At 33.9% G+C, this 14,670-nt stretch overlaps 1 protein-coding gene across 17 annotated transcripts in view; it reads right to left on the minus strand.

The window, feature by feature from the left end:
* NRG1 (neuregulin 1) overlaps window positions 1-14,670 on the minus strand; it is a 154,715-nt gene that overhangs the window by 12,632 nt on the left and 127,413 nt on the right. For 4 of the 17 annotated variants that reach the window (XM_026673015.2, XM_087957469.1, XM_026673019.2 and 1 more), the window contains 2 exons: window positions 9,153-9,211; window positions 3,185-3,208 (listed from right to left, as the gene is read on the minus strand). The exons of 4 other annotated variants lie outside the window; for them this stretch is intronic. In XM_026673015.2, coding sequence (XP_026528800.1) covers window positions 3,185-3,208; window positions 9,153-9,211 — 83 coding nt within the window. Of the gene's footprint in view, window positions 1-3,184; window positions 3,209-9,152; window positions 9,212-9,774; window positions 9,855-14,670 lie in introns of those variants that run through there. 9 more of the 17 variants (XM_087957470.1, XM_026673016.2, XM_087957468.1 and 6 more) reach the window with 4 other exon arrangements.

A 14,670-nucleotide genomic window follows, 5' to 3' on the forward strand; every position in this document is an offset into this window, starting at 1 on the left:
CTGCCCCCTAGAGCCAGAAATGACTAGCATGCATGTGTAGGGGAACTTTTACCTTTACCTTATATAGGTTGGAGAAAGCAATGGTTATTATCTCTTTTAGATTCTTGTTAAGAGCCGTTAGTCATCCTTTCAAATCCCTTACATTCAATGGAATTTACACAAAGGAAACAGATTTTTAGGGACATAGTATATTTCCACCAATATTTTCTCTGTGATCATCTCCTCTCCAAACCTGGGCATTCCATGAAAAGTAGGTGTTTTTTTTTTTTTTTTTTAATGAGCATAACCTTATATATAACCTTATGTAACATCCATGTTTAACTCTCAGTCTGCTTTTGGTACTACAGTTTGAAATTCCAAATAAACCAAAACTAAAATTTCAAAATGATCTTTCAAACCTTCATGCCTATGATACAATGCATATTATTGCTTCCTACAAGCCAATCCCAATGCAAACATTGATTAGCAAGTTTCTAAACATATTTATACAGAAATCAACAGTACTGATTATGAACAAAAGGAAGGATCAGTTTTGTGAGAAAATAAAACTAGAATGCTCAAATGATTACAGAAACAAAAATCCAAGAACAAGAAGTAGAAGTACTGAAATAAACACAAATATGGGAGGAGGGAGAGGAGAGAAAGAAGAAGGAAAGGAACAGATGAAGGAAGAGGAGGAAGCTGAAGGGAAATATAAGGTTAGAAGTTGAAAAGTCAATTATAGGCCTGGCACAGCATGCTTGATAACTGGAAGGAAGAATAAGAAAAATGCTTGGAAGTAAGACTGAAGCAGAGTTTAAAGGGATTTTACATACAGCATAACTCCTAACCTATGCTCGCCCGAAAGCAATGATTGATTAGCCAAATAGTGGAGTCTTATTACTATATAATCAGAGATAGCAAACACCATGCTAAACACAATCCAGTACATGGGGAATAATGCAGTTCTTAAAGGGTTAACGGAATTCTCTTTTTAGCATCAGTCAGTAATTGGTTAAAATTGTGTGACCTCTTTCCTCCTGCCCACAGCTTAGGATGGGTGCACAAATTGTGTGAGTTTTATATTAACCATAATTAATATTATGGTTTTTCCCCCCAGTGTTATAACATGATACATGTGATGTATTTTGCCTTTCTAGTGACATTTTTAATGGAAGTTTAGTGCAATGCAAAAGGAGGGTGAGCCTTATTCAGTGTTCCCTCATTTTTTTCAGTCTCCTCATCCCTGATAGTCCTGCTCATCCTCTCTTGAGTTATGTGGTCTTGTTTGGAACTTTAATAATATGCATTTTCTGCAAAAAATCTCTTGTCAAGAGCATCCTCTTTTGCAGACTTTATGTCTCCTTTTCAATGGCTGCATTTATGCAGATACTATGGGGATACGAGGAATGTATTCACATTACTAAATCAACATTCTCTTTTCTCAATCTACTTGGCTTCTATTGTAGGCCACATGCAGCATGATGTGGGTATGGATATATATATTTTAATATAGCTCTGCATCCTGAAATTTATAGCCAATCATATGACATTGGGGGAAAGTCCTACCAGATAGTAAGGTTCTAGAAGTGGCAATGTAAAATAATTATGAAACAAGTATGAATAAATATGAAAAAATATGTCAGTCTGGTTGTGTTAGCCATAGGCTACGCTTTCCTTTCCTTCTTTTCTGATTGAGGCCATACAAGGGTTTAATATAATGTTGTCAGGCATGTAATGTGACATCAATACATATATTATACTGGACTGGCTGGGCATCATAGCGATGAAATCCTAAACAGCAGTGAAACAAAATCTTCCAGAGCTGAACAAAATATAAAAGGAAGAACACTATTTTGCCAATGGATGTCCACTCACTCATACTTGCACATCTGAAACATCACAATGGGCATGCAAGCTTATGTTTACAAATATAAGAGGTCAGTACCCACCACAACTTTAAAAGCATTTCTAGCCAAAACAGTTTAGATATTAAAATTTAAAGTAAAGTCTAGTTTAGAGTTTGAAGCAGCATTCAATTAAATAAAAATAGGAGATGAAGGCAACAAGTCAAAGCTGGTCATGTAGTAAGAACTGACCTTCCCATATCACCTCTTTAACCTCAAAATATATTTCTGGTCTGAATAACAAGGAAAGGATGGTAGCTCTGAAATAATTAATTACAGGTTCAGTCCCCATTTCTCTTCACTTAGAGCTGGAAAAACGAGTCTTAATCCTGAAGGCCCTTGGTAGCTTGGTCTTTGCATTTTATAGTGCCCCACCTTCTCTGTATTCCATCTCCTTTTCTCTACTGTCCATTGTATAGGTAGTCCTTAAGACCACAATTGACCCAACATTTACGTTGCCAAGCAAGACATGTGCCCCATTTTACGACCTTTCTTGCCACAGTTGTTAAGTGAATCTCTGTAGTTCTTAAGTTACTATCATTATGGTTAAGTGAATCTGACCTCCCCATTGATTTAGCTCATCAGAAGGTCACAAAAAGTGGTCACATGACCCTGGGAATGCATGTGAAAAATCATTAATGTGATAAGTGGCCATAAGTCACTTTTTTGGGGCTGTTATAACTTGGAACTTTGTCACTAAACAAATGGTTGTAAGTCAATGACCTTTTTCCTTTGCATGGTGCAAATCCCACAAGTATTTTCAGTCCTCAATTGTTTTAGGGAAATATGCACATAAAGGTTATATAGAATGACTTCAAGTCACTCCTAATACTGGGGTCTTCAATTCCATTATTTTCCCAAAAGGAGATTTCTCCTTGTTATTTTTTGAATGTTTTACAAGTGGTTAATTTCATACGTGAAAATTGCATAGGTACTTTCAGAGATAGCAACAGTAATATATTGTTGCAAATTTTAAAAAGTATGCCAAGTTATTCATCAGTAAAGTTAATTTCCTATCTTTTGTAGGCATCTTAAGCACATTCCAGTGCTGTGTGTGCGCATCACTCTCTGTTTCTCTCTCTCACACACATATACAAACAGACACAAACATACACAGGTATGGTTATGACAGCTGAGTTGAGTGTAAATAGGGACAGAGTGTAACAGCCTGGCAAAGGCTGTTATCGCTGTATGATCCCTTTTGAAGCACAAGGAAGTTGGTTAGGAATTGAAGGTGAGGAAATGAAAAAAAAAGTTTTCAATCTCTCAGCAAGCTAAAAGGAATGATTGGTCCATACCCATAAATTCAATCCCAAGATGCTCTGGCAATGCAGAAAGTTGACATAAAAAAGAAAGAAAAGGAAAATAGTTTCAGAAAAGAGCAATACACCTTACTGAAAAAAACAAATTGCACATAGATATTATACCTATTAGGTGTTTGCACATTGAGACAAGACAAATGCTATAAGGTTAATGGTGCAGAGCTCATGTAAGCTTTCACAGGCTCTTTTTAAAAAACTATCTAGAAAAATATTGGCTCTAAATCAAACCACACAATGGTACCTGTATACAATTTAAAGAACACAATGACTTAACCAATGTATTTTAACCCTTAAAAATATTACTGAAGTGTCTGGGTTTAGTATATTATCTATGTCACATTTAAGGTACAAAATATCCCCATATAAAACATGTTCCTTAGTATACCTATGATCCATAGCGGGGAACTGATCTTGGAGTTCACTATACATAAAACTACACTGTTCCTTTTTTTTCTCAACCTTAGCAACTAAGATGTGTGGACTTCAACTCCCAAAATTCCCTAGTCAGCATTTTGAGAACTGAGAACTCTTTGAAGTTGGTGAGATTGAGAAACACTGCTTTAATCTGTTGCAGACAGAATTAAGTTTAGTCTACTCCAGGGGTGTCAAACTCACATCATCATATGGCAGTGTCACATGATGTATTGGCACTTTTCCCCTCTTCGCTAAACAGGGCATGGGCATGGCTAGCATGTGATGCTAGCATGTGATGCCTATGGGCTGGGAGTTTGACAGCTCTGGTCTACTCCAAGCTCACGTCAGTAGGGCCAAAGTGTAAATCTACACCATTCGTACCTGAAGTGGTAGTAGCCTCTTCTACTGTTTTAAAACTGATTTGGAATGCTTCTTAGATGATAAAAAGCAATGAGAAGAAAAAATATATGAAAATTTTATATGTTATGGAGCCTCAGAAAAAAACCCAAGAACCAATCTAATCAGAGGCAGATTTATGAGTAACTTTATAAAACCCTGAAATGATGTATGAACAGAAAACTATGGTGTTACAGTAGATGATGATGAAGAGACGGTGTGTAGTTGCAAAAGACTACCTCCCAAAAGGGGCTACTGTAATTGTTGGAATCAATTCAGACAGCATAATTTGTTACAATGATACTGTACTGATACTTCAGTTAAAGTACAGAATTACTTGCTTTTTTCATTCATTTAAATCATTTGATATTATAGACAGACTAATATGGATTGAAAGTCTACTTCACTGCAATATTGGAAATGTGCATAATGCATGGGTTAATTTTTTTTTAAAAAATGATAATATTAGACATCTGACTTTATAAAACATTCAGTGATTACTCATAGCTTTGTATGTTATCATTTAATTCTTATATTAAACTATAACTGCTATATTTATCACTCAGGAGCAATTGCTGATTCCTTTCTTAATATGTATAGATATAGTATATTCATTTTCACTTCTTATAGGTTAAAATATTCCCAGCAGTGTATGTACAGTTTCCCTTTACAGTCATATTTTAAGGGTTAAATAAAAATGCATAGGTTTTTCCACATACTTAAGAGCCAGTGTTACTTGCCTACATGAACACTACTAACAAGTTACAATTGCATAGAAGTTTCAGTAGAATTAGTGACATGCTCATGCATAAATATTATTGCATATGGCAGTTCACCGGTAAGATAGACAACCCAGATGAATTTCAGATAAATTCATTAATTTCAAACAGCTTATATATGAAATAATTGAATGGAGATATTATATACATATATATATATATCTCCATATGTATATAATTTTCATTAGTTCATTCATTCATTCTGGTAGCAAAAATCATGCATAAGGAACATGCACTTCTTATTCTAACTCCAGAATAAATGTAAAACATTCCAATTAATATTTGAAATTCATATCTTCTCTTGATTTTGAAACTACCAACAGTCATGCTTGCTCATAAGTTCAGTTCTAAAATGATTACTCCATACACTCACGGTATTACATTGCTGCTATGATTTTATTTGCTATGCTTGCCTTGAATGTTAAAATTTATAATAACTTATTTAAATAATTATTACACAGGGACACAGCCTATAAATAGCAAAGTGATAGCACTTTGCTGTTAAAATTCGGAGACTAGGTTTTCACTGAGTTGTGGGTGGGGGGGAGCAGCTTTGTAATTTTTCTTTTTGCTTGCTTGTTTAGGCAGTTCTGCCTATGTGGACATGTGACATACCCCCTAAGTATCATTCTGTAGTGCTTTGAAATTGAGCACAATTATCATCATCTATGCATGAAGTTAATGATATTACCAACATTGTAACGAAACAATTTAAAATCCAAAATAATTTGGCTTTAGGATACAGCATAATGATTTATTCTATTATCTCCTTAGGAACCCCTCTTTTTTTCCCCTGCCTCTAATTTCAAAGTTATATAAGCCTGAACCAGGTAAAAATTACTTTTAGTAATTTTGCTGACTGTCTTTTTTGCAACAAAGGAGATTTCTATGTTGCCTAAAACTGGTGGAGCTCTGTGTTTAGTATTTTAGTATTTATTTGATTTGTCAATTGCTTACAAGATACAGGTATAAGAATAAACATAGTTTTGAATACATTAGATACTTATAAGAAAAATAAAAAGAAACAATAGGACAGGGACGGTAGGCATGGTTGGTGCGCTTATGCACGCCCCCTACAGGCCTCTTAGGAAGGGGGTGAGGTCAATAGTAGACAGTCTAAGGTTAAAGTTTTTGGGGTTTGGGGAAGAAACCACAGACTCAGGTAGAGTATTCCAAACATTGACTACTCTGTTGCTGAAATCGTATTTTCTGCAGTCAAGTTTGGTGTGGTTAACCTTGAGTTTGTATCTATTGTTTGCTCTTGTATTGTTATGATTGAAGCTGAAGTATTCATTTGCAGGTAGGACATTGCAATGTATGATTTTATACACTATATTTAGATCAGACCGAAGGCGGCGTAGTTCTAGGTTTTCTAGGTCTAGAGTTTCAAGTCTTGTGGCATAAGGTATTCTACAATGAGTAGAGGAGTGGAGAACTCTTCTTGTGAAATATTTCTGGACTTTTTCAATTGTACTAATATCAGATACATGATATGGGTTCCAGACTGATGAGCTGTATTCAAGTATAGGTCTAGCAAATGTTTTGTATGCTCTAGTTAGTAGTGTGATATTACCAGAGAAGAAGCTACGTAGGATTAGATTAACAACTCTTAATGCCTTTTTGGCTATATAGTTACAGTGGGCTCTAGCACTTAGATTATTTGAGATGAGTACTCCAAGGTCCTTGACAAAGTTAGGATCCTCAACAAGGTCTTGACTATTTAGCTTGTATTTTATTTTATGATTTTTTTTGCCAATATGTAAGACGGAGCATTTATTTGTTGAGATTTAAAGTTGCCATTTGTTTGACCATTCTGACACATAGTCGAGGTCTTTTTGAAGGCTAGCAGTATTGTCTGTGGTGTTGAATAGCTTTACATCATCAGCAAAGAGAATGCAGTTGCTCTTAATATGATCACAGAGGTCATTTATGTAGAGTATGAAGAGAGTTGGTCCTAAAACACTGCCTTGGGGGACACCACTGTTGACAGGTACAGAATTTGATAGGATGCTCCCAATTTTGACTTGTTTGAATGCCAACAAGGTAATGTAAAATTTATCCGCAAAACTAATCTTAATCAGCTGAAGATGGAATGCAGTTAAAAGGCAGGCTGGTAGGTATCAGAGGCGGTTGTTAGGGAGCAGGCACCACGGCTGGCAATTAGGGAGGATGGATTGGTGCCACAAGAGATTGGTCATAATAGTGGGCTGCCCCCAAATATTCATCACATGGTTATGAGGGGGCTGCTATGGTTGGAACTTTGAAATTGGGTTATAAATCCATTTTTTCAGCACCATGGTAACTTTGAACAGGCATTGAATGAATGGACATAACTTGAGGACTACTTATGTCCCTTACAACTGGAAACCACTGAGAATTACATTTTGTGATGTTGCAAGAGTTATTGATGAGATTAATATACAAGAAGCAATCTGGCAATTTTCTAAAACGTTATTTGTATCAGGAGTAACTACAACTTACAGCAGTACTATGTCTACTGTTTTTTTTATTCATTTTATCTTAGGCTACATTATAAAATAAATCCTCATTAGGTGTTTTATAGCTTCTCACATAATATACAGGCGAACTACTGCATAAATGTAACTTTGAAGTTACTATTCTAATTAGCAAAACAAAAACAAAACCCTTTTTTTGTATATCTTCACTTATATCTGACATTTTGAAACTGCTTCTTTTTGGATTATTTTTGTAGGATGCAAATGTATATACACTGAATACATTATTAATGCTTTGATACATACATTTTAGGTGAAAGGGCTGTCATGATGTGAATGTATTTAAGGAGTCCAGAATATTTTAATGTTCAGATGGAGTTGAACTATCTATCTATCTATCTATCTATCTATCTATCTATCTATCTATCTATCTATCTATCTATCTACAAATAAAGGGTTCAATTGTTATTCTAGATAAGCACAGCCTTCCTGTTCATATTATGCCTTCATTTATTCTTAGTTCCTGAACATTTTATATAATAGGAAAGACGTTACAAAATTCTTTCAAATATATCTGGGTAATGAAAATATCAAGCTCTCTACTAATTGACTTTTTAACCCAAGAAAAATATGTATTAGGCAATATTAATTCTAAAAACCCCTCCTTGGGAAATTGCTTGTAATTTAGAAGCAGAGTGCTTAAGATGGTTATAAATTATTCATATTTTTTGCAGACATGAAAAATGTAACCCATATGACTGATGCATACTACCTTGCCAATGGAAATTAAACAGGATCATCATGAAGCAGCTGACATTTTTCACTGCTGTTGAATAAACCATCAAGGGCTGTTTGGTAGGGCTAAATGATTTGAAAGAAATGCTTTGGGCCATGTGCAAAAACAGGATCTCTCTGCTACTCATTAAAGCAGGTCATTTTGTTTTGTTTTGTTCAGGCTTCTTCAGGAGTTTAAAAAAGAGATGCTACTGTTTTGAGGAAACATTCATTAAATGAACATGACACTCTTAAAGCATTAGTATTCCACTGACAACTTAATCAAAAATATTCAGATATGCATAGAACTGTAAGAAATCTGCATGGCAAACTGCAGTCATAAACTGTTCACTTCATATAATCTCTTGGTCAATTTTAGCTTTGGACTTACTGTTTATGCATTACAGGGAGGTAGTATCAAACATTTCTATAGGAAGTAAGACTACAAAAGATTGTTGTTTTCCAAAATCTCATTGGGTCTGCCTAAGTACTTGGGTAACTCTAAAATAGCTCTTTAGAACCCTACTAAACATTTGCTATGAGAGGGCAAAGCAAAATATATTAACATTCAGTTAATCAGAATCAGTTAAACTTGCAGTTCAATATATAAATCTGAATTATGGCACGTATGCCACATAAATGGCATTCTCTTATTTATGTTAAGTTGGACATTTTAAAAAAAATTAACTAGAACCATTGTCCTCAGTCCACATATTCTTCAGCACTGTTTATTGATTATATTTGATAATGGATGATGTAATCATGTTTTATATCCAATTTCCTCCATGACGATTACTCAGAAATATCTTATTTGGATTAGATTTGGATAGTTATAGCTTTGTAATGATATTTGGCCTTGTGTGCATATTTAGTTCCTTGACAGCTATTAATTGAAATCAATATCATTCCCCCACCCCCCTTCATTTTTATTATTCTAACTTTGCTGAAGTCTTGACATTGCTTGGACAATCATTACCATGCAAACAGGCAGAAGCAATCAAGATTAAGGTTCATGGAATCCAGTTAGTAATAAAGGAAAATCTGAGGAAAGATGCAACTAGGAGAAAGCAGCACCAAATTGAGCATGCTCCTATTCAGGCAGAGACAGAAAGGAAGTGGACGTACTGTAGAAGCTGGCCATTACGTAGTTTTGACAGCGATCACCAGTAAATTCATTTGGGCACCTGAGAGTAAAAACAAAAACAAAAAGAAAGAGAAAACAGAGAAAAAGAAAAAGAGGCAATTATATGCTAAGAGGCTCCTTGAGTGACTGCAGCCAGAACTTTGATGAATTCATCTTCAGAAATTGGGCCTGTTTCTTATTGCCAAGAGGCTGAAAAGGTTTTGAGGGGGAAAAATGGCTTCACAAATACCAATTTAAGGAGGAAGGTGGTTAATTTTAGTAAATATAAAAGTATAACACCTGAAATGACAACTTGATATTATTGTCATTAGTCAGTGAACTTGAACACAATGTTTACACTAGCCAGCTCTTTTTTAAAAAAATTAAGGCTAAAGCCTCAGAGATTCCAGATAAGAATACTTGCAATGACAACCAGAACAATAAAGAACTGCTGCAATTACCAAAACAATAATAGGTGTTTGGTGCTGTCAAATCTGCACAGAATGGTCAAAGGCAAAAGAAAAAGATCCCATTTTAAGCTGAAGAGTGAAAACATCAAACGATAGCGATTTTGATTGCTGTAATTTGGGGAGAAAACAGATTTCATCTTATTTTAAAACATACTTTGTGGACTTTTTGGCAAATTATGGACTTTCATGGGTACAACTTCAGCACATCGTGGTCCAGAGAATCCATCCTGACACCTAAAGGCAAAAATGTGATCCACAATTTAAAAAGAGAAGAACCCGGGGGTAGAAAAAATCCTATTCTGTTTCTATGGCACATGAGATTCCTCTAAAGGACCTCGGAGAAAGAATTTAAGATAAAAATGGATGACAAAAGCATTGCATTTTTATTTGAACAAACTCTGTGTCACCAAAAGACAACCACAAATAACAAAACTAAAACATACAATCAAAGAAAGTAATGCTGATGACAGATTATCAGCTGATGTTTCTCTTTCTAGAATGCTGTACCATGAATTCATCAATGCTTTCAGCATTTATTTTGATGGCAAGATCAATTAAAGATATTATCTTTTTTTTCTACTGCCATATCCATTAACATTTGAAGAAATATGTAGAAACATGGACTTTTGTTATAGTTGGACTACAAAACTATCAAAGCAGACCATAACATTTTCAAATATAAAATATATGATGAAATACTAGAATGCAATATTTATTTATTTATTTATTTATTTATTATTTATTTATTTATTTATTATTTATTTATTTGGCTTTATTGATTTATCTTCCTTCCTTCCTTCCTTCCTTCCTACCACCAATAGCAGGAACAGTATAAAATCAGAGGCAAAAATAAATTTATTCTATTATTAGAATAAATATTATATTATTATTGGTCAATAGAAAAGCTGATTCCCAATATTATTTGGAATAAAGGAGACAAACTGGCCAAAAAGGACTTTAAGAAGAAACTCCAAGGCTTCAGCTAAACAAAAAAGATTCCAATCCATGCCTCAGGAAAAACAGTAATAAAAAGTCCTCTATAAAGATCAAATAGACTTACATTGAAACAAGCAATTCCTCAGAGAACGTAAACTCTTGGAAATTAAACAACAGGACTTGAATTTAGTTCAAGAGGAAACTGAGAGCCTCTATCATATTGGAGTGCTCTGCTCCCAAAATGTTCTCTCTTTGATTCTATCAAGGACTTTGCATTAGATGCATTCTCTAGATTCTTCAACCTCTACACCTAATTCTTCAGATGAAGTTCCACTACCGCCACGGTGAAAGAAATATCTATATGCTTCTCTTTTTCCTTGTTTCATGTGTTTAATTCTTTTGGGTCACTGTATATTAGACTTTTTTGTGTTGTGCGTAACATAGATTACCTCAAAGGGAATAGCATAATGTGCCTGTATTTATGTACATTTCAATTGATTACAGATAAGTCTCAGGACCAGAATCTGAACTGTAATAGATCTAAATCAAGAATTTAAATCAGGGCGTTATAAGATTTTACTAGTGTCTTTAATGCTTATAAAACAAAGAATGGTCAGCAAAACAATACATTTTTTAAAGAATTGTTAATTTAGTTCAGTTTCTAGGTAGAGCTAATTCCTTAGTTCAAGAGTCTTTAGTTTGATGTGATTTATACCAGTTGGCAGATTACAATATCATAGATCCCACAATTGTGGATATTCCACCATTAATTTGGTCTAATTAATTAATTAAGGCAAAACATGTGAAATTGGGACAATAGTACACATTCAGTCTGAATGGAGAACATTTAAAAAGGGATAATAATAATCTAGGAAAGAGAAATGGGGATAATGCTTTTTTAAAAAATGTTCTAATTGTACTGTCCTTTAATACTGCAGGTAATTTATAATCCTATAGGGAAGCATTTATTATTTCCTCTGTCCATTTTAGACAATCTCCGTCTAGTGGTTTTAATTAGCCAGCATAGTTAAAAGTCCATCATGCACCCAATTTTCCTGAAACAGCAAAGAATATTGTTCATATCCTTGCAGGAAAAGAAAGAGAGAGAAGAAAATCTCATCCATAAAATGCTATGTAAATTAATGGTGGGGATTATTGAATTTTCTTTAGGATACAAGTTCAAAGCCATTTGGCAAGGTTACAGTAGCCCACATTGGATTTGCCACAGAAAATGTGCTTTTTTTATTGCTATCACTGCTATAGCTATTGCTACAGAGTAAAAAAAACAAACCAGAAAAAAGAATTGAACTAGGTTTCATTGCTTTTGTTCAGCATTATTTTAAATCCAAGGGATGAAAAGAAATGTCATGCTGAAAGAGCGAAAAGGGGAAAAACTTGCTTGAAATTTATACCATACAAAAACACATTGTCCCTGGTTTATTAAAAAAATCTCTCATACATAATTGTGCTGGATTTATTTAAAAAGTCCTCTTGTTCCTGATTGCTACTAAATCTTCTTGCTGCCTGAATCTAATCCAAATTCAATTAAAGTTTTTTTTAAGCATTTTGCTTTTTTTAAACTTTCCCAATCTCTATTAAAAAATCTAAAAAAAATAATGGATTATTCCTTTTCCCCCTTCTTGCATAAAGAGAAAAATGCAACTATTTGAAAATTCAATTAAGTAATACAGATGCATGAGTCACAGGTTACTGTTTTTATGAATGGAGTTAAAAGGATATCACATTTTTTTTTCATGCTTTTAACATCAAAGGATCATTTTCTCTCAAATATGTTTTTTTAAGTCTTGTATAGTAGTCACAGTCTGCTTGAAGTATACCCTGAGAAAAATAGTATAGTATTTAAGGCACTTTGAAACTATTTCACTGAAGTACAGCAAATGTTATTGGACTGTACGTGCCAAACATATTTTTTTTCAGAAGGGCTTCATCAAATCAGAGTTGCTAAGGTTTTTAAAACTCTATTTTATCACTGATTTAGCTTGTGAAAGTTTTAGAAAAGCCTTATTAGTAAATAAACCAGAATGGCCTATAAAAAATGTGCCCTGTTTCAGGAATACCAGTACCAAAAGTTCCTTTTAGCACCACTATTCATGGATCCCGGTAATTGGTGGGCATGAATTAATTTTTCAAAAACACAAAACAAACCGTATTCTCTCTTCCTAACCCAACCAGAACTCCACTTTCAAACTCTGATTATTTCTGAAAATAGCAAAACGTGGTTTGGTTAAAGTTATAAAAGCAAGAGTGACTATCACAAACAACACTGTAGCAGTGTTGATTACACATTGAGTACATGTTTAAAATTAAGACCTCCCAACACTGCATTCATTATTCTCTATGCTTGAAGACTAAGGGTGACATTACCAAAACAATGACACGATTATGGCTGTGTGATATGAATTAGAATTAGAGTTTTCAGTTGTTAGGAATTTTTCTCCAATGATATTTTTACCTTGGGCTTAGTATTAGATATATTACTTTGGTGGCCATAAAGACGTTTGAATCCCAAGTTGGCAGCTAAACAGAGAATGTTTGATAATAGAAAAATAGTCTGAAATCTTATGGTTTGCATTTCAGTTTAAGGAAATATTGCTTTGCTTTTCAAAAAGCAAATCATATATAATAAATATGAATGTATGTTTAAAGCAAAAACAGAAATATCTAAATGCTTCCTCTCTAGGACAAATTGTATCAAAACACTGTACAGGTAGTTTTCAATTTACGGCCACAATTGAGCCCAAATTTTATGTTGCTGAGAAATTTGCTAAGTGAGTCTTCTCTCCACATTTGTTAAATCGGGTTTCCCCATTGACTTTGCTTGTCAGAAGTTTGCAAAAGATGATCACATGACTTGGGACACTGCAACCATCATATATTTGAGCCAGTTGTCAAGCATCTGAATATAAATCAGGTGACTATGGGGATGTGGCAATGATCATAAGTGTGAAAATTGTCATGGATTACTTTTTTCAGGGCTGTTGTAACTTCGAACCATCACTAAATGAACTGTTGTAAGTCGAGGACTACCTGTATTTTTAAGTCTGATATGAATATACCACTGATTATTTGGATTTAGTATGTAATGCTGTACTTTATGTGGCAAAGCTGGACTGAAGTTACTCTTCAGTGTGGTCTTTATAACACTTCACTGGTCAAATTTGTTTTCCAGTCTGAACATTTTAACTAGGGTTGGGATGACATTTTATCTGAATGAAATTGATCTTTCTGCTATATCCATTCTTGCATATACTTATATCAGGACTTGAACGTTATTATGAGCAATACAGTAGAAGTGGTATGAAATGTAAAGCCCTTGATAATTTCCAGTTGTGCTCAAATACATTCTTTGGCTATTTGAAAACAAAAGAATGTAAGAATATCCATTAAGCAGTAATTGTATTCTTACTTTGGTATGAGGCTTATAATATGAATGTTAAACAGATGCATTTAGATATTTTAAAAATACAGCACAAGTTAAATCAGGATTACAGAGGAAAGGGGATATGGCACTATAGTACTAAGGTTAGTTAAACTGTGGGATCTGTAGGAAACTTCTAGCTTCTAAACAAAGAAATATAATATTTTAGCATTTTCCCCTCTCAGTTGCATTTCATAAAGCAATCATAAAAATAAGCCATCTTTATGCAATGCAGCCAAAATATAAGACATTTCAGAATTCAATCCAATTAATTGTCTAATTGTTCACAGACTATGTGCTTATGTTGCAATGTTTCTGGAACAACTTTCAGTTGAAAAATATTGGAAAGTCAGTTGTGGCAGCCCTATCACAATGATAAGCTATCACAGGTCATTGATCAAGCAAATATTATGGAATGATTTCTGAATGTCTTGTTTTAATGGAAGAGAGAAAGCATATGTATGTGTATATTTCATATTTGTATTTTGTAAATGGTCTTTTAATTTAAAACATGATTTTTTCTTTCCAAACAAGTGCATAAATAACAATATTAAAGTTTTTGAATGCTTTTATCATATGAACAATATCATCTATCAAACCAAAGATTGATTTTGTGTAGTCTTTTAAACTGATTCACTCCAGCTATGTTGACTTATGGATCGGAAAATTTTTATG

The sequence above is a fragment of the Notechis scutatus genome, chromosome 2 (genome assembly GCF_049901735.1).
Source record: "Notechis scutatus isolate UNSWTSFEM ecotype Mainland chromosome 2, rNotScu1.2, whole genome shotgun sequence".
NCBI lineage: Eukaryota > Metazoa > Chordata > Lepidosauria > Squamata > Elapidae > Notechis > Notechis scutatus.